The 20,089-nt window shown below is 37.9% G+C and overlaps 2 protein-coding genes across 4 annotated transcripts in view; one reads left to right on the forward strand and one right to left on the reverse strand.

Moving 5' to 3' along the window:
* Positions 1-2,864, forward strand: part of ATL2 (atlastin GTPase 2) — a 43,997-nt gene extending 41,133 nt beyond the window's left edge. Inside the window, exons 13-14 of one of the 3 annotated variants that reach the window (XM_007431686.3) lie at positions 1,127-1,237; positions 1,619-2,864. In XM_007431686.3, the coding sequence (XP_007431748.1) occupies positions 1,127-1,234 (108 nt within the window). In that variant the 3' untranslated portion in view covers positions 1,235-1,237; positions 1,619-2,864. Of the gene's footprint in view, positions 1-1,126 lie in introns of all 3 variants that reach the window. The other 2 variants (XM_088148886.1, XM_007431684.4) reach the window with 2 other exon arrangements.
* A 2,896-nt stretch (positions 2,865-5,760) lies between these two features.
* On the reverse strand, positions 5,761-18,036 carry EIF4A3 (eukaryotic translation initiation factor 4A3). Its single transcript, XM_007431683.3, has 12 exons — positions 17,760-18,036; positions 16,492-16,564; positions 14,027-14,093; positions 13,731-13,793; positions 12,778-12,910; positions 12,205-12,285; positions 11,693-11,834; positions 8,532-8,670; positions 8,256-8,371; positions 7,742-7,849; positions 7,271-7,398; positions 5,761-6,117 (listed from the first exon to the last, which is right to left on the reverse strand). Exons 1-12 carry the CDS (start codon positions 17,923-17,925, stop codon positions 6,101-6,103), a joined length of 1,233 nt encoding a protein of 410 aa, XP_007431745.1. The 5' UTR covers positions 17,926-18,036; the 3' UTR covers positions 5,761-6,100.
* Between the last annotated feature and the right edge of the window lie 2,053 nt (positions 18,037-20,089).

Raw genomic sequence — 20,089 nt, forward strand, 5'->3', positions numbered from 1 at the left:
ATATCTGCAGTTGGAATGAAACAATGCATGAATGATACATTAATCATTTCTGAAGTTCTTGTTATCAAAGGGGAAGACTGAGCAATTAGTGGTTTGTGCATTTAATAAAATGTTACCTAGTTATTTAATCAAAAGATTGCATATAGATTCCAGATATTTTTAAACATTACCGGTGAATTTGAAATTATTGGAATCCCTGCATAATTCTCAAGAAATTGCATTTAAAAAGAATACAATTTACTTGCAAAAGTAGGTCCTACTATTCAAGGCTCTCTATTTATGGCTTTAGCCTTAATATGAAACTAAATATAGAGAAATTCTAGGGTTCCAAGCATATTGCTGAATAGCACATTAATGTGGATATTAGAAGTTTTGTAGTCAGTATCTTGAGTCGTTATATGTGCATTAGAATAGCAGCATGTACCTCCAAGAAGTCTCTCTTAAGAGTCCATTTTTTCTGTTGTCCAACAAAAAGATGCTTATGCTATTACCTGTTAGTATCTTAGCAATCGCCGACATCTTCCTTAGGGTTGAAAAAATATTAATATGCTTATAGACTAAAAATCTCTGGATTTTATGGTCTGTGATGTGCTACATATAACTTCTTTAGAAATCTTGAAACTATTGATTAACCTTTCTCCTTCTGTTCAAGAAATACTTACGTATTCATTACAGTCCATTCAAACAGCACCTATGTATTTGTGACATGTCTGAAAAATGTTCAGAAAAACACATGGATATGTCAATGAAGTCATGATGCACAGTTCAGATTTTACCTTTTTACAGTGGAACCAGAGAATAGATTGTGATATTGCACACAAAGAATTATACTCCAGATCAGCCCTGAATTGTTCCATCAGCTTTACATTATTTTTAGAAATGTGTTAACCTGATTAAGAACCAGCCTGCAGAATTGCTAAGTTTTGAAAAGAAAATGTGTTCTTGTACAGTGTCTAACACACATACACGCTTGGCTATTAACTCTAAATCTTCTTATGTATTGTGTTTTCTTCTTTTTTGCTTCAGAGGAGTCCCAAGAAGGTGAGAAAAATCAGTGGATGCTACTCACATGTATCTTTTCTGGTTTCTGCCAATTGCCTTTCTAATAACCTGCTTCATATTTTAGGTGTGTTCCAAACTCTTTGAAGTTGTTAGACGTCGAATGATTCGCCATGCTCTTGCCTCAGCACAACGGCAGCGACTCTCATCCAACAATAACAGGAAGAAAAATTAGCCAGTATTTTTACCTTTTTCTTTATCTAAAGCATTCACAATTCGTATAGACAGTAAGCAGGACTGTGCTGGGGCGATTTACATAAATGCTATAAGCATACCAGGCTGATGCTGCATTGTAGGGTATGAAACTGCACCTGCTATTCTAGGAGCTATAAAGTTACGTGGATTAAGTCAACTACTGCAACGGAGGAAACCACTTATTGCTCTGTAAATTATTAACTGTAAGCTGGTAGCCAAACTCATTTTTTTTCTTTTTTTGTTTTGGTACTGTTGCACTTTGGATACATTTCATACTCCATGATTTTGTGTTTTTTATTATTATTATTTTTACCATCTGAGTTGCTTTTAGTTAATTTACTTTTACACATTTCTTGTACTGCAGGTGATAAAACCTCTTGGGGATAATTTGATTGAGGATACCGTGAGACAATCGGTTACAAACTCTATCAAAGCAGGCCTGACTGAACAGATGTCTCAGCATGCCAGATTAAAGACAGATTGACAGCTCACCTCATCTCATCTGCCTGTCCATCCTAGATTTGCTTGCTGTACAACGAGAACTCAATAAACCAAAGTTTACATTTGACTATAAAGCAGTAGTGTAGTCTGACTGGATTTCTAATTTACTGCCAACATATTGTGGGAAGATAACAGGGGTGCAGGAGAAGATATTGGACTTTTTTAAAGAGTTTATCCATGATTTGCTCCCACGACGTCATGGAAATGGGGAAAGGGAAGATCTTAACCACAATACCAGTGCTCTTTGTACCCAGGGGAAGGAGGTATGGTTTGACTTATGGAAATCTATCCACTGTAAAGGGTTTTTCAGGGAAGTATCAAAACTATACAGTGAAATCTTTTAACAGAATGTATAATCACACAAAGTCCCTTAAACGTTTTAATTGTGAACATTTATGAGTCCAGTTGACGTATCAGCAGTAGCAGTCAACTGAGAAGTCATGTTTGAGCCACTACATTTATCTGCTCTTGCATTACTGCCTTCTCTACCAGTATTACCCATATGCATGTGTATTGTTCTCCACAGATGCTACATTTAGAGATAACTGCAACACTGTCCTGCTTTTTTCAGTTTAGAGACCTTGTCTTACAGGATATACATATCAAGAAAAGAGCTGTTTTTCTCTGCAGTTTTAGCCTACGTGTATATACAATTTGCATTACTACTGAGGGGAGAAAACCCATCCAAAAATACAACGTCCGTTTCCTACAGCTACAAAGCAATGAGTTCAGATTGTCTGTACAGTGTGTCTAGTTATTTTTTTAATCACAGGGCATGTATAAAATATAAATATATAAATACAATTTTGTATCAAAGTTTTGTAGTTTATGGCAAAACCTGGTTCTGTGATAAGCTAAGTACAGTCCCTGTAAAGGAATGTTTGTGGCTCATGTAAATGTGTGGATGCATAAAAACAATTTAGTTTTTTTTGATATATTTGTGATATTTACCTGCCTTGAACACTGCAATCTCATCCCATGGGAAATCAGTGGGAATGTTTGTTGTGATTGTCTTCGGTTACATTTTAAAGTTATTTCCTGTAATTTATTTTCTGGTACATTAAAATCAAATGTGTATATATGAAATTAAACTCATGATTTTATTTAAACATGTTAATGTAATTCACTGCATTACCTACTGTTGTTTAGAATGTTAAGCAAACTTCTCATTTAACTTACACATTCTTGTCACTAAGAGGCTCAAGGACATCCAGACTGCTGCCAGCAAGATTGAAGTGAGGTTAGAGCAACGTTCGCTGCTTCGTTTCTGTTGTTTTTTCCCCCCTCCATTGAGCATAAGAAACTAATAAACTGAGAGCCAGTTTGGTCTAGTAGTTAAGGCACCAGGCCAGAAACCAGGAGACTGAGAGTTTTAGTCCTGCCTTAGGCATGAAAGCCGGCTGCGTGACTCTGAGCTAGTCACTCTCTCTCTGTCCAACTCACCTCACAGGGTGGTGGTTGTGGGGAAAATAGGAGGAGGAAGGAGTATTGGATACGTTAGCCGCCTTGAGCTATTTATAAAAATAAGAGGCACAATAAAAAAAATCTAAAAAAAAAAATCTGGGAGATTAGTAAGGGGAAGCTTTAGGTTTTACACGTCAGATGTCCCCTTTCAAGACTCTTTCCTCCTTCCAAGTCTTTGAAGTTTAAATTTGAGTGTGTCATTTTGCTCATGTTTTGAGTCAGACTATAGTTATTTACTTCCTATCCAGCTTCAAAGTACTAGCTTCTGGGTGGCTCACAAAAAAAGCGTGTTAACTACAGTACTCTGAAAAGCCACAATATCCATGTAAGTAAAATAATATAGATAAAATCACTGAAGGCTGACACACACATGCACCCCCAATACAAATATGGGCCCTCATACCCAACCACTTACACAGCAGGGCTTCTAGTCACTATGCTGTCCCCAGCCTTGGAGTCACAGCTGCTGAAACACCTGATATTCTGGTGGGCAAATCTCCAAAAGGGTACCCCCCCCATGGTCCAACCACGTTTTGATTATGCATGCTAGTTATACATGTTCCTCAGTGACAGTCATATATACCCTTCAGTCCTTGCAATAGCTACTTATGTTGCTCTAAAAGAATAACCAATAAATTTCCTCCTTCCCCCAAGTAACATTAAGGATCCTGGGAAACTATCTTATTGGTTCAGTATGATAAAAAGTTCACATAATTGCTTCAGTTTACTGTAACATAAATCAAGGGGAAAAAGTAACAAAAACTTCATTCTGATACAGGAAGCTCAATCAAGGTGAGTAAACAATAGGTAAGTGTGCTGCTTGAAAAAGTTGCTAGCGAGCTAAACATAGCATATTCATCCATTTATTCCCTTTTTGGCATCAACACCACTGAATATTATCTGGTTTCCTATTACCTACCACAAAGGTAGGAAGGACACTTGTGTTTTGTCACTCTGTATTCTGTCCAATAAACTTTAGGATGGGGGTGGGGAACACTTATAGATCACTCCCGATCTCATGTAACTGCCTGGACCCAAAAGGTTCATTGCTAGAGAACAAAGGATCACCTTTTCCTGGAAGAAATGGGGGAGGATTCCTGCTTCCTTGTAGAAAAGGGAGCTAAAAATACCACTTCTGTTGCCACTAGCAATAAAAATTCCATTTTATTTTTCTACTGGGAGATATGTCCCTTTTCTGTAAGAAGTGTAAGAATGCCTGAAACAGTGCAAAAGCTATATATCCATGCATTGGTACAGCACTCAGACCCCAAAACTGCCCACCCATGCATTAGAAGTCCTGTGTAGGGAGGTGCATTATACTGTAAATGATTATGAAGGAGGAACAGCCCAACTTGAAAAGTTCCATGAGAAAATTTGAGTTTGGGCAGCCACTGATTTATGATGTGCCATCAAGTTGTTTTCGACTCCTAGTGACCAGAGATAGATGAGAATGTGACTGCTGTTACTTTAAATTAGAATGCAATAAGAAACCACCCCCTTACTTCAACAGATAAACCTCTTCCATTTTTTAAATTGAATTGTGAAATAACGCTGGGCTCTTAAATGTTTTTAACATTCTTTTCAATTAGCCCATCTCTATGCCACATAGGCAAAAATGTCCTTTCATTCTCCTTGGCTAATTTTTCTGCCTGTATCAATTTTGCTTGTTTCTTTTTTGTAGCCTACTTATCAAGTACAACCCCAGCAAAAGCAGCTGGGTTCTTTACTGATGCTTTTGCTCATATCAGGAGTGGCTACTAATAAAAAAGCGGTTATTGTTTCTTAACTGCATGCAGTTTTTTTCAAGGTAAGGTTGCTTTGGGGTCAAGTTGGATTGCACATCCTTAGTCCTAGGTTGGAAGGAGTAACCTGTAATCATTTTAAAATTGCCACAAAATAAAAGTACAGTATGCATAAATAACCATTTATGCTGGTAAGAGTTCAAGACATACTAAGTATTTTTCAAAAATGATAGCTTGTATTTTATAGTATCTGGATGATCATCTGTATTACTCAAATGCATGTCAATACGCTTGTGCATTTAAAAGAGAAGTTAGAGAAGCAGGGTAATATTCTCCTGAACCTTGGCTGGCAGTATAGAAAACCAACTTACCAAGTAATATGTAAATGAGTAAATAACAATAAACATTTGCTAAATAGTTGCCCTATCATTACTAATCTGCTGTAAGTTCCTTATTTTCTATATTTAAAATGAAAAAAGATGAAAACTGAAAACTATTTAAAATATTTACAGTGGTTTATTTTGTATTAAACCCTTTTTCAAATGAACTGTTGCTATAAATATTTTTGAGACTACATTCCAATTCACAGTGTAGAGAAGAACTGACATGTGAACTCTGGTTACCAGTTCAAATTCATTTTGATTGTTAAGAACCCGAAAGAAAGATGAAATTTTAAAAAATAACATCCATTACCATTAACTTTGATAATTGGAGGAACAGAGGAAGAAAAAGCAATTATGGCCTTTATCATACTATAAAAACACATTTAACTATCAACATTTAGTGAATGGACAAAATGGAATTTATATGAAAATTTAATTGTTTAATCAGGAAAAAAGCAGAAAGGATGACAACTTATTTACAGAAATGCCTCTTTACAATTTCCATCAAGAAAATTACAATTTCTAGGTTTCTGCGATTCCACAATGAAACTAAATAAAACCCACCAAGTACTTGCACTGCTTCCAATATTACTTTTCGCCAACTCTGTTCAGCAGATGCCTAACCATTTGGGAATTACACTACTATGGTTTTAAAACAGCATCAGTAACAAGAAGAGTTCCAAGCAGCTCTTGGGTGCTGTTAAAATAATGCATCACAGCTAAGAGGAGCTTCTCTCTTCTGTCCATCTTGTTTCTTTAAATAAGATCAGCGACTAGATTAAACAAAGAAAGAGACAAAATACTGGTGTGAAAATAATGAAGAAATGGCAGGTCCTATGCAAACCCCTACTCCAATGTTGAGAAAGCTACTAAAAGTCAAATCAACCAATCCATCACATAGCAGGCAGCATTTGACAAACAGCTTACAAATATACCTTCTGCAAATTCAAGATCGTTCATTAAGTTAACTGAAAAGATAGAAGCTTGACTCATATACCATTAACCTATCTAGTTTGTTGGGTTTGGGTTAAGCAAGCTCTGCCAACTAAACCATTGTTAACTTGCATGGTTTAAAAGCTTAATATCCTTTGTGAACAAGCCAATTGTTGTTTACCAAATAAAGCAAGTTATTAAATAGAGCATCACAGTGCAATATATGCACCCAGTCATGGTTCCAACAATACTCAACATAGGTGGAATACAATCACAAAAAATCTTTCTTAAAGAAACTTGGTGCAATGGATAGTGGAGGCTCTCTTGATTCTTTTGTGGATTTAAGGTAAACTCTCAGAGCCAAAAGGAGGAGTTCCTTTCAATACAAGAAACTTGGCCTTGCTTTATCCTCCTGAGCAGGCAGGAACATCAATTCTTTGTTTTTAATTTATGTTAGAAACCTTGTTTATATTTATTCCTAATTTAGGAATAAATGTACTGGTGTCCAACTATAATGCATTGCCAGCACACTAAAGGCATAGCCAGTGTGGCTCACAGGCAGGAACTTTCAAAAAAGTGAGTAAAAGAGCCGAAAAGGCAGCACTGAATCCTCCTAAATGTATCTTGCTCTGTATGTAATGCTTTTTCTCACCAATGAACTGATCATTGTAATGTCTAGGAAATCTTGTTGCAGTTTTAGACAACACTGTGGTTTGATTATATGATTTTCTTGCTTTTACATGTTATTCATCATTTTGTTAATTTTTCCAATACTTTGGAAAAATGAAAGAAAAAATGACTATGAGGGAAGAAGCAGAAAAAGAATCTTTCCCAATTTTTTTTTAGGCCTTCATATCTCCATACTAAAGCAATCCTGTCATCTCATGGCTATTATCTGCCTACATGAAATAAATGCTGTGGTTAACTATTTTCTACTGTTTTGTTGCTATACAAGATCAGGTTAGTTAACAAGACAAGAAATTAGACACTCACCGTTCATGGGCATTTCATCAATCTGGGTAGAATAGTATTGCTCAATGTCTCGCAGGATACGAATATCATCATTCTTTACAAAGTTGATTGCAACACCTTTGCGACCATAGCGGCCTGATCTACCAATCCTGGTGGGAGATTCAAAACTAATTAACATATGAGAAATCAGAGCAACTCAAGGCAGAATTCTTCCATGACCTTTACTACCCATGGCAGAACCAACTACAGTGAAGGACATTTGTGACATACCCTGGTCAACTGCTTATCTCATATACTTAAAAGCAGAAGCATCTTTCATTTTAACTGACAGGACTGGGGAAGAAGTGGCATTTTTTTCCCATTTGTTCTTCAGATAGTATTTTTATTACTCAAACATTTAACATTTTATGCATACATCCATTTTGGAATATGATTAAAAAAAACAACTGCCCATAGGGATTTTTTCCCCTTGAAATATACATGTATGCCTACCTGTGTATATACAATTCTCTGTTGTTGGGCAAATCATAGTTAATTATCAGGGACACCTGAGGAACATCCAGACCTCTTGCCCAAACATCTGTAGAAATTAGAACTCGGCTATAAAAAGAAAAAGCAAGCAAGTATTGGATTACAAGAAATCTTTACAACTTGACAAAAAGTTAGAAACCCCCTTATTTTCATCTGTGTTAGCACAACTTAAACATGAGGACACGATGGTGGCATAATGGGTTGCACAACATCTGTATTAATACCAGAGATGCCACTTGCTGAATAAACACCAGGACACTAGGGTCATCTCAAACATAAGAACTAATACACTGTGAAGAAAGCTGACCCAGAACATTAGCTGTCATCCTAAGATATTCTGATGCACAAACTAGAGCAATGAAATAGATGTACACAACAATGTCCATGTCACTCTAAGCACCCAGATAGCAAAATCTAGAGGATGGTTTTGAATTGTATTTTGGGAGAGCTTCAGGGAACAAAAGTGCTGGCTTACCTTGCCCCAGACCTGAACTCTTTCATGATGGACTCCCTCTCCTTCTGGGGCATGTCACCATGCATTGATGAAACAGTGAAGTTGGCCTCTCTCATCTTCTCAGTCAGCCAATCAACCTGACCCAGGGATCAGCCACAATTAGTTTTATAGTGACATGGGAGTAACCTAGAAAATGTTAACTTTCTCTGTAGTGCACCCTGCATCTAATTCCACCCATCTGTTAATTTGAATAGAAATAATGCAACGTTCACTTGGATCTTATACTAGCTGACATACCTTCCTCTTGGTATTACAGAAGATGACTGCTTGTGTAATAGTGAGGGTGTCATACAAGTCACATAATGTATCAAACTTCCATTCTTCTCTCTCTACTGCCACAAAGAACTGTTTGATCCCTTCAAGAGTCAACTCATCACTGAGAAAATGGAAAAATATATCCAAATTTACCTTGTTGTTTATGTAAAGCATTTTCATTTACCCTTCAGTCAAAATGACTTCCAGAATAATTTACAAGGATGAACAAGATAGATTTTAAATAAAGAAAATGAGAAGGAGGAGAAAAAGCATATTCAGCCAATTACCCTTAAGTAACAATTCAAGGAGAAAACTGAGCTCAAAATCACTGGGCTATTGGCTGAACAAATGGAGTAGCCCTTATTTCCATTATTTTTTTCTTCTCTCTCTCTCCTGTAATTTTATATAATGGTTACTGGAATGGGATAGTTGTAAGGAATATCTTAATGGAACTATCAGACATTAAATTTAGGAAACAAAAACTTTCATAACTGCATAATTATTTTCTACAACTGTATTTTAAATCAGAAAAGAGAATTAGAGAAGGAGAGCAAAGTTGCACAGTTTTAAGCATTTCACTGCTGCTCTGGAATTAAAAAATAAAGAGCTCTGATATACTATGGTGAAGATATGCTAGGAAATTCACATCTTAGCCATGAACGTATTGGCTGCATGAGGACATAACACTAAGATCAGACTATCCACATAGTTTATGTGCTCTCTCCTCTCCAAGGAAATAGAAAGCTTCTACAGTCAGGCATACTCTTCAAACACTGGAGTTAATCTCATCCATAGGTAGTAAAAGCAATGTATTTTGCAAAATTTGATCCATTTCTACCAGTCATAGCTACATTTAACCAGTTGTCCAGGCTTGGATAACATAGCAAACAATGGTTAATTACAGTCAGGTCCAGAAATATTGGGACATCGACACAATTCTAACATCTTTGGCTCTATACACCACCACAATGGATTTGGAATGAAACAAACACAATGTGCTTTAACTGCAGATTGTCAGCTTTAATTCAAGGGTATGTACATCCAACTCAGGTGAACGGTGTAGGAATTACAACAGTTTGCATATGTGCCTCCCACTTGTTAAGGGACCAAAAGTAATGGGACAGAATAATAATCATAAATCAAACTTTCCCTTTTTAATACTTGGTTGCAAATCCGTTGCAGTCAATCACAGCCTGAAGCCTGGAACGCATAGACATCACCAGACGCTGGGTTTCATCCCTGGTGATGCTCTGCCAGGCCTCTACTGCAACTGTCTTCAGTTCCTGCTTGTTCTTGGGGCATTTTCCCTTCAGTTTTGCCTTCAGCAAGTGAAATGCATGCTCACTGGGATTCGGGTCAGGTGATTGACTTGGCCATTGCATAACATTCCACTTCTGTCCCTTCAAAAACTCTTTGGTTGCTTTTGCAGTATGCTTTGGGTCATTGTCCATCTGTACTGTGAAGCGCCGTCCAATGAGTTCTGCAGCATTTGGCTGAATGTGAGCACATAATATTGCCCAAAACACTGCAGAATTCATCCTGCTGCTTTTGTCAGCAGTCACATCATCAATAAATACAAGAGAACCAGTTCCATTGGCAGCCATACATGACCACGCCATGACACTACCACCACCACGCTTCACTGATGAGGTGGTATGCTTAGGATCATGAGCAGTTCCTTTCCTTCTCCATACTCTTCTCTTCCCATCACTCTGGTACAAGTTGATCTTGGTCTCATCTGTCCATAGGATGTTGTTCCAGAACTGTGAAGGCTTTTTTAGATGTTGTTTGGCAAACTCTAATCTGGCCTTCCTGTTTTTGAGGCTCACCAATGGTTTACATCTTGCGGTGAACCTTCTGTATTCACTCTGGTGAAGTCTTCTTTTGATTGTTGACTTTGACACACATACACCTACCTCCTGGAGAGTGTTCTTGATCTGGCCAACTGTTGTGAAGGGTGTTTTCTTCACCAGGGAAAGGATTCTTCGGTCATCCACCACAGTTGTTTTCCGTCATCTCCCGGGTCTTTTGGTGTTGCTGAGCTCACCGGTGCGTTCCTTCTTTTTGAGAATGTTCCAAACAGTTGTTTTGGCCACGCCTAATGTTCTTGCTATCTCTCTGATGGGTTTGTTTTGTTTCTTCAGCCTAATGTTGGCTTGCTTCACTGATAGTGACAGCTCTTTGGATCTCATCTTGAGAGTTGACAGCAACAGATTCCAAATGCAAATAGCATACTTGAAATGAACTCTGGGCCTTTTATCTGCACATTGTAATTGGGGTACTGAGGGAATATCACACACCTGGCCATGGAACAGCTGAGAAGCCAATTGTCCCATTACTTTTGGTCCCTTAACAAGTGGGAGGCACATATGCAAACTGTTGTAATTCCTACACCATTCACCTGAGTTGGATGTACATACCCTCAAATTAAAGCTGACAGTCTGCAGTTAAGGCACATTGTGTTTGTTTCATTCCCAATCCATTGTGGTGGTGTATAGAGCCAAAGATGTTAGAATTGTGTCGATGTCCCAATATTTCTGGACCTGACTGTAAATATATTTCTCCTTCTGCTGGCCCAGAAATGGAAGGAGGGGAGTGTATTTACTTTGGGGCAGAAATATCTGGTAATATTATATCTGGAATATTCATTTAGGACATATGCCTGTGATGCTGGGACAACTTTCCTGATTCTTCAGCTTCCTTCCTCCAAAGGCAGAGATGGGACAATAATTTTGAAAGGGGGACAGTTTTTCCCAACTTGCCTTTATTATCTAATTACCAAGTTTGCAAAATCCTGAACTCAAAAAGCCCCTAAATGGGGTTTGTTCAGGACTGAGCTAGACGATTGGAATTGTTACCCCAGACCTTTCTTATGTCCCTAACCTGGACTGACCTTTACACTAATCATTTGGCAGATAAGAACTATTTCTATCTTGTTATTTGCAATAGAAAGAGAGAAAATTACTGTTAAAGAAGAACACTTAAGTAGCAAGTCATGGATCAGGAAAGAAACAGAGAAATGGGTTCAGATAAGCTCTTTGTTCTAGTTTAGATCTGAAGTATTATCAGAGGGTTCATATTCAAAACTATTGATATAGAAGGAAGTCCCAACATGCTGGAACATAAATTTAAAAATAACTAACCGTTTCACCAGAATACGAATAGGGTCAGTCATAAATTTGTTGGTCATCTCCAAGATCTCATGTGGCAAAGTGGCACTGATCAGAACTACCTGTGTGGCTGGAGGAAGGTATCTGTACACATCATAAATCTGTTCTTTAAAACCTGTATAAGGCAAGTAAACAACATAGTAAATGATATAATAAAATCTGGAAGCCCTTTTATGTTTTGCTGCTATGAAGAAATGCATTAAAAAAACTGCTCCAAGTAGTCCATGCCCAAGAACTATGCTTGTAGCTTAACCCAGGCTGGTACTTGCTAGAGGCACCTGACATTCAATTGTACAGTGATAGTATAGATAACAACTGATAGGATGTTACTTACTTGTCGTAAGAAGCTACTCGAATTTGCTCTGGGTGCATGCTTAACTATGTCCAGCACACAGCAACTGAATTCTGTATCCTTTAAGATTCTGTTTTCATATTTTATTTTTTAAAACAGGACTAGGCACATTTGGGATATGTGTATCCTTTACCTTTATTGAGCATTTCATCAGCTTCATCCAAAACCAACATTTTGATAGCACGAGTCCTTAGACTTCTGCGACGAATCATATCTGGAAGATTTCAAATTTGCATCAACAAACAATCACCAAAGGTATTAAAAAGAACTCTTTGTCCCAACTCCTTGTCCCACAGATTGAATACTCATTACTCCTCTGAACCATCAATCAGAAATGATACCAGAGAAGCTTCTATGGCCTCTTATCAAGCAAATGTGTGTGTCTGAAATAAAGCTGGGAGAAGCAGCAGCATGAAGGCTAGCTGGGAGGAAAATTCAAAAGCAGCAACAAGGGAAAAGACAGTGCCTGCCTCCTATGTGGACTGGGAGCTAGAACCAGATATGCCCTTCAGGCCACAACTGGTCTAAAAAAACTAAAAGTTATCTTTGCAGATACAAACATAAAAGTCAAAGGAACTAAGTAAGAAAACCATTTTGATTCCAAATCTACAGTATAAGCCAACAGAAAATTATTGTCAGTCCAAAGAGAGTTCTATCTGAACATTAAATGCAGTTATTGTATTATACATAGTAATTATATATTCACCAAATACACGACCAGGTGTGCCAGCAACAACATGTTGTCCATAATCCAGCTTCCTGATATCTTCACCAACATTGGTCCCACCAATACATGCATGACATTGGACATTCATGTAATCACCAAGAGCAAGGAGCCCCTGTAAGAAAGAGCTCGTACATTACCTAATAGGAGTCAAGAGTTCTAACCTGAACTGTAATTGAAGTCCTAACAAGAACCACGACATCCGCAACAACAAAGAAAGAAAGAAGAAAGTGAACAGGCAAATCCTCCTATATGTGAATCCATTCTCCCCTTCTAACTCAATGTTTGATTCATATATTTCTATTATTACAATTGATTCTGGGTTCTTTTTTTATATGATAATTGCCAGATAACATGAAATTATTTATTGTGTTTATATCTCACCTTTCTTTTAGCATGGAACTCAAGATAAATGCTGCTAAGCACTGTTGAGAGCAAACTGTACATGATGTGTCCTGAGAGTTACCAATGCTCTTAGTTAGTAGAGGCAGCTCAAGGCTTCAGGAATCTGGGCAAAGAATCCTGTTGATGGGATGTTGGGTATTTACCTGGCTTTGTTAGATCCAGCACATAGTGCTGCTCGCCACAATGCCTACCTGGTCACTGTATCCCAGGTAGTGACCTCAAGGAACAGCAAGCTGAGCCGACAGGCATTCAGAATTTATATAAGAAGAGCACACTATCACTGTGTTAAGTATTAACTTTAAGGGTATTTGCTGCATCACTTTGTTGGGGAGACTGTGTAAACACAGACTCCCCAACCTTAAAGTCCTAACCACAAACCACTAAGGGTTCAATCTAACAGTGCAACCTGATTCTAACCAGCCACGTGACATGATTGAGTTGCCACTTGGAACAAAGAGAGAATTGGCCAGGGGCTTAAGTGGTGTATCATTCTTTTGCAAACGTAATAATCTGTTATAAGATTCACTTACCTTCTGAATTTGTACTGCCAACTCTCTAGTAGGTGCCAAGATCAACGCCTGGGTTTCACGAACCTAATTGAAACAATGAAATATATGATATTCAACACTGTGATCCCCTCTAAATAGGTATTTTGAATCTCAGCTGCTCCATGATCAAGAGTTTCATCCTTTCCAAGGGAAGTGTAAACACATAGTTGTAGAATGCAATCCAAAGGGAAATGGCTGTTGCTCCATAAGATTGCTTAATGTTTTCCACTCAAAATAATAAATGCATCTTCATAAAGCAAATATATTACGAAAGTTACCTGGATGTCCAGACACTGTAGAACAGATATGGAAAATGTTGCTGTTTTGCCTGTTCCAGACTGGGATCTAGAAAGAAACAGTTGAATAGCTGAATCTGATTAAAATACAAACAATGACTGTAACTACATGATATGAGATTAGCTTTGTATGGGAAGATTCATGGCACGCTATGTTTGTTAGCGAAGCCCATATTTGTTAATGCTGTTTAACCATTAACCATCTGATCCACTTGCAATTTTAGAGATATTTCTCAATATAATCTGGCTGATCCAGGTTTACACAATTTATTAACAAGAACAAAGCTTGCTATAATATGACTTATTTTACATATACATGCATAACAAAAGAAGCTTTCCCATAAATGTCCTAAAATGGATAAAACACCACTTAAAACTAAACTTCTATTGTCTTTAACAACTGATATACATATCAGTGAAAACTGGCCAGATCATTTAGATTCCAGTTATAAACAGTTACAGATGCCTGATCACAATGAAATCACTGGAGCTGTTGAAATACAAGCCTAGGATTGAACCCAATCAACTTGGTACTCAGCAAGATAAAAATAAGGTTATTCTAATACAGTGGAATCTTGGGTTACGAACGCCTCTGTTAACGAACTTTTCAGGTTACGACCAGCTCCGGCCGCAAAAATTTACCTCGGTTTGCGAACTCCGCCTCAGGGTATGAACAGGATACACAGCCATTTCCCCTCCCATGACACGGTCCGCGGCCATTTTTCCGCTCCTCACACGTGGTCTGCGGCCATTTTTCCGCCCCTGACATGTGGTCCGTGGCCATTTTTCTGCCCCAACACGTGGCCCGCGGCCGTTTTCCACCCCTGACATGTGGTCTGCGGCCATTTTCCGCCTGACACGTGGTCGTAGGGAGGGGGACTCTCCCTCCAAGCAATAGCTGCCTCCCTGTCCTCCACGCCAGAACAGATTAACGGTAATTACATTGAACCTTATGGGGAAATTTCCTTCAGGTTGCGACCAATTCGGGGTGCGAGCAGAGTCACGGAATGAATTAAATTCGTAACCCGAGGTTCCACTGTATCAGCTCATTTAATACATCAAAACACTTTAGACAGAATGTTAATTATGCTAATTATCAATCAGTTCCAGTCTCTCCTGGTAGTTACACAAACACACTTTTTAAACTAGTAAGCGGTTGACTTTGGATGCCTCTCTTTAAATTAATAATTATGTGGCATTTTCCCAAACATACAGCAGTTTACATGTATTGTTCCAGAATTCTATAAGAAAAAAATAGCATTTCTTACTTTTACCTTATATTAAAGATGAGGTACAAAAGTTAAAAGAGAATGGCTTGTTTTAGTCCACAATGAAATCATGAAAGTACACGTGGAACGTCTGTTCCACTTATAATTATCTATTCAGAAGTAAATCTTACTGAGTTCAATGAAATTTATTCCTATGTGTATATACAGAATTGCAGCCAAATTTACTACAGTAGAAAAGAATCATGTTCTAACACAGCTAAAGTTCAAAAATGAAAATTAAACAGTCAAATTTACATAATAAAATAAAGTATTCCAGTAATAGACCCACAAGGACACAGCTGCATTTACTATATTTCTACATCATTTAACTCCAGTTTCAACAGTTGTACAGATCCTGAATTTAAAATAGGATCATAAAATATTATGTTCTTCCTATAAACACATTCAAAGAATGGACACTATGTTAACTAGAATTTACCTTGTAGACAATATTATTAGATGGAACAGACAGACATATTAGCACTACATTGAAATATACTTCTGAAGAAAGATAAACATGTTAAAAAACATTAATACAAAAAGTTCTACTGTATCCAAGAAATGGCAAATTCACCAAATGAACAAATTATTAAGATAATTCATAATGTGAGAAGGAAACTTTTAAAAGTGAATATAAAGTGCTCAACACAACCTATAGAACCAATGAGAACTATATTCTCATTTTTAGCTTCCCTTTTCAAAACTGAAAAATTATTGTCTATGTTTTAACTGGAGAAAAAAAGTAATTAAAACAAAATGCAGATGATTTGGTGACTGTAAGGGATCACTGACTACTACTTAGAAATCCATGTAGAATAAAATGTATAGATGGATGTTTTATTTATTTATTTTTCAAATGTATATATGCTGCCCATCCCACTATACAAGTGTCACCATAAAAGAAAAAAAGGATGCCAAAAAATCTAAATGATTGTGAGACTGCAGTTTTAAGTATACTTCTGAAAAAGCAAGTCCCATGAAACTTAGCAGGATTATTTTTGATTAAATGTGCTTAGAATTATACCATTAAACTTATGTTAGTCCTTTACTTCCAAAGGACTCATTCCTTACTATTTATGATGAAGGAACATCAAGAACAATTTATTTTTTCTTTGTCAAAATAATAACATCACAAAGTATACTCTTCAATCTTTCCTTTTAGTATATGATTTCACTTACTGTGCAATCACATCTCTTCCTTTAATTATCTGCTTAATTGCTCTCTGCTGGATAGCTGAAGGTTTCTCAAAACCTAGAAAATTTTTTAAAAACGATTATTTTTAGATTACAATTTAGATTTTCCCTCCGCAAACTATACTATTGAAACTAACCACAATATTATAGTAAACAAACCATAAAGAAACACAATGGAAACTATGTTAATATAATAACATATATTATTTAAAATAAGCAAATAAACAGGCTCCCTAGCACTTATTTGAAATAATTTTTTAGTAATGTTTCAGCCTGAATCTAATGGGAAGGCTACTTTACTTTAGGGATATCATTAGGTAGTTGAGGCCAGAACCAAGAGTAACACAGCTCTAAGGCTGCATCCATATAATATAACTGAATAAATTTGTTGCTACTGTTGAATAAATGACTTATCTAATGATCCCACAGGAATGACCAAAGGATCTACTTCAATTATGGCAGCAAGAACTATCTCTGTTGGTTTTCCTGTCTTTTTTGCAGCTGACAACACTCATTACCCATGTTACAAAGAGTGTGTGTGAGAGAATTTTTTTTTTTTTAAGCAAAGTATACTGTTTAAAAAAGACCCATTCCTGAAGGGCTGTTTTAGGCTCTAACTCTATGTTCCCAAGGCCAGGAGGGAGATAACTCTGTCTTCTGGGTTCATACATCAGTGCCTGACAAAATAACAATTACTCTACATATCGCAGGTTTATTTGGGAAATAAGTTGGAAATTAACTGATCTCTAGGTTCATGTAACATGACAAAACTACGACTCACTTAGGCATGTACCAAGAATTTTAATTTGTACAGAAGAGTTAAAACTATGAACCCCATTACATCTCACTTCAAAAAGTACACTTCTTTAAATCGAAAGACAGAATTTGAAGCAGAAAATCCAGAGTTTCAAGCAGCTTCAGATTGCTTGGGGATTGCTTAGAAATGCCATTAACAGAGGCTTCCACAAAATTATCAACACATGCCAAAGGGAGCCCATAATCGAACTCTGACTACAACTGGCCCTTCCTTGCTCGCGTTTCCTAGTGACGAGCATTTAAAGCCAAGCTGGCTGGAATGACGGGTGGGTGAACGCGCCTAGAGAAGGCTGGCGGAACGCAAACGGCAGCCGGAAAGCCCTCCCGTCCTTCGCCGCTTTCGACTTTCCTCGCTCCCACTACCGCTTCTTCTGAAGATGTGGCCACACAACTAGTTCCGTTTCTTCTTCTCAACCCATCCATCCAGCCCCCCTCACCGTAGGCGTAGATGCCGCGCAGCAGGTCCTCCCGTAGGCCCATGGTGTCGAAAGTGGGGGTGACGTCCACCTCTTCGCTGGTTTCGAATTCCACTTTTGTCATGTCCTCCTCCTTCAGCAGCCGCTTCCGAGCTGAGCCCGTCACACCGCCCGTTGCCCCCGACATCGCGCTACACCGACTCCTAGGCCCCGACCACCACACAAGGCCGCCCGCCACCCGCCTCTACCGAGAACGTTCAACGTGCCGAAAGGAAAGGCCCGCTCTACGCAAATCCTGCGACACAACCACGAAGCGGCGCATGCGCTCTCACCTCTCCTCCGACGCGCCCCACTGACGCACTGACGGACGCTGAACGAAGCTGTACGCTGAGGGACGTACTCCCGTTTCCTTAGAGATAAGAATGCTGATAGAGTCACAATAATGTTTAGAACATTCTATTTTTTTACCATTCAGAGCGTATGTGAGAACTGCCTATAGAAAGCAATTGAAAATGCAGCGTGGGTTTATTGAGTGTACAGCAGCGGCTCCAAGTACTGAATTTAAAGTTTATGCCATAATGAATTTGATAAACTTTAAAGTGCCACAAGAGTCTTGTTTTCTGCACAGAGAGAGGAGTTTTTCTTTTTAATGAAAGCTTTATGTTAGGTACTGAGAAAAGTGATTGTAGAAATAAAAAAAAAAATTCTTTGCGAACCACATCTTGAACTTCTTGAAAGAAGAAAAACAGAATGTAAAAGGAATTAATGAAATTAATGAATTAATGAAAAAGGCATTTTAAAAATCATGCTGTTGATTATACTAATCTCAGTACTGCACTTTAGGGAACTATAGCTGAGAACATTTGCCTATTGCATTAGAAACATTGCTGTAATATTGCAGATCAGAAACTGGCTTGCCTTAAGAATATGTGAGGATTCCCTCACACTTTTTAACCACTTCCTATATGACCAGCACACCCTAACAGCAGTGTGCATGCAGTGTGCTTCATGTTTCTTTCTGTGACAGTTATTTTAAATGAATGAGAGCTAATTGATCCTGCCAGTATTTACTTCTGAATAAACATGCATACAGCCTGGTCTTCTAGCAACAGATCTATGCAAGCATCATTTAAAAAATTTTATTTATTAAAATATAAATAAAAAGTGAGTTTTCACCGACAGATATCAAAGGTGTAATTAAAAGAATCAATCAATAAATAAATTTTAGATAAGCATCATGACATATGAAAGGGACAGAGCTCACTGTTTGATGCTGCTTTTGCCATTTTGATGAAAGCACTGGATCCTGCAGACTGCTTTGCATACTGTTTTGTTGAAAGCTCTGCTCTAACGAGTATCCTGTACTCTACACACTATAGTATGTGTGTTTATTCTAGCCTAGCCCAACATGGTACCTTTGAGATGTGTTGGATTTCAACTTCCATAATTTCCCCTCAGCCTGTGCCATGTTCTCATCAAACTGGAATTAAATATCAGATGAAGTGCCACATGGGTAATCTTTGGCCCTGTACCACCAACATTTTTATTAATGATATGGCTAAGGAAGGAAGAGTAATCAAATTTGTAGATGACACCAAAATTAAATGGCTGGTTAATGCCCCAGAAGAAAGGGAAAAAATACAAAATAATCTTCATAGGTTATATATTTAGGCTGAAAACAAAGATACACACTAAGGAGGGAGAAACCAAATGCACAGGTGTAGCACTGGGGAACCCTGGCCTGGCAACAATAAAAAAAGATCTTGGAACAGTAACTGAAATATCAATACAAATGCAAATATTAATTTAAATTAGCAGTGTGATGTAGCTGCAAAATAAAGCAATCCAATTTTAAGCTGTATCAACAGAAGCAGATAGAACCTAAATGAGGGGAAGTAAAACTTCCACTTTATTCTGCATTAATCAGAGCTCATCTCATGTACAGTTCTGGCACCATATCTTAAGGTTTCCAAGAAACTGGAACAGGTTCAGAAAAGGGCAACAAGGATGAGCAGGGAACTAGAATTTCCTATGGAGATTGAAGGAACTGGACATGTTTGGCCTTGTGGAGAGGAAGCTGAGGAGGGCCCCCGTAGCACTTTTCACACCCAAAGGAGGTGGCAAAGGAGGCAAGGACTTATCATTCCAGATGGCTTTAAGTTGCAAGAATTTCCATTTGTTAACGTAAACAAGTTAAGACACCGTAGATCCTCCTTTCCCACCTTGGTGCTCTCCGAATGTGTTGGGCTACCACCTACAACTGCTCCCATTATCCCCAACCAACGTGGTAGTTAGAGTCCAAGACGGCTGAAGAACATCGGCTGGGGGAAAACTGACTTGCGAGATCGAAA

The sequence above is a fragment of the Python bivittatus genome, unplaced genomic scaffold (assembly GCF_059951505.1).
Source record: "Python bivittatus isolate LINGU-HERP-01145 unplaced genomic scaffold, Pbiv_v1 ctg000020_np1212, whole genome shotgun sequence".
Lineage (NCBI taxonomy): Eukaryota > Metazoa > Chordata > Lepidosauria > Squamata > Pythonidae > Python > Python bivittatus.

Coding starts and splice junctions, on each gene's coding strand:
- EIF4A3 (XM_007431683.3), bottom strand. CDS start 17,925: ATGTCGGGGGCAACGGGCGGTGTGACGGGCTCAGCTCGGAAGCGGCTG. Junction 12,911..13,730: donor TGGCAGTACAAATTCAGAAG/GTAAGTGAATCT, acceptor TCTTTCTTACAG/GGGCTCCTTGCTCTTGGTGA. Junction 12,286..12,777: donor CACACCTGGTCGTGTATTTG/GTGAATATATAA, acceptor GAAATCTTCCAG/ATATGATTCGTCGCAGAAGT.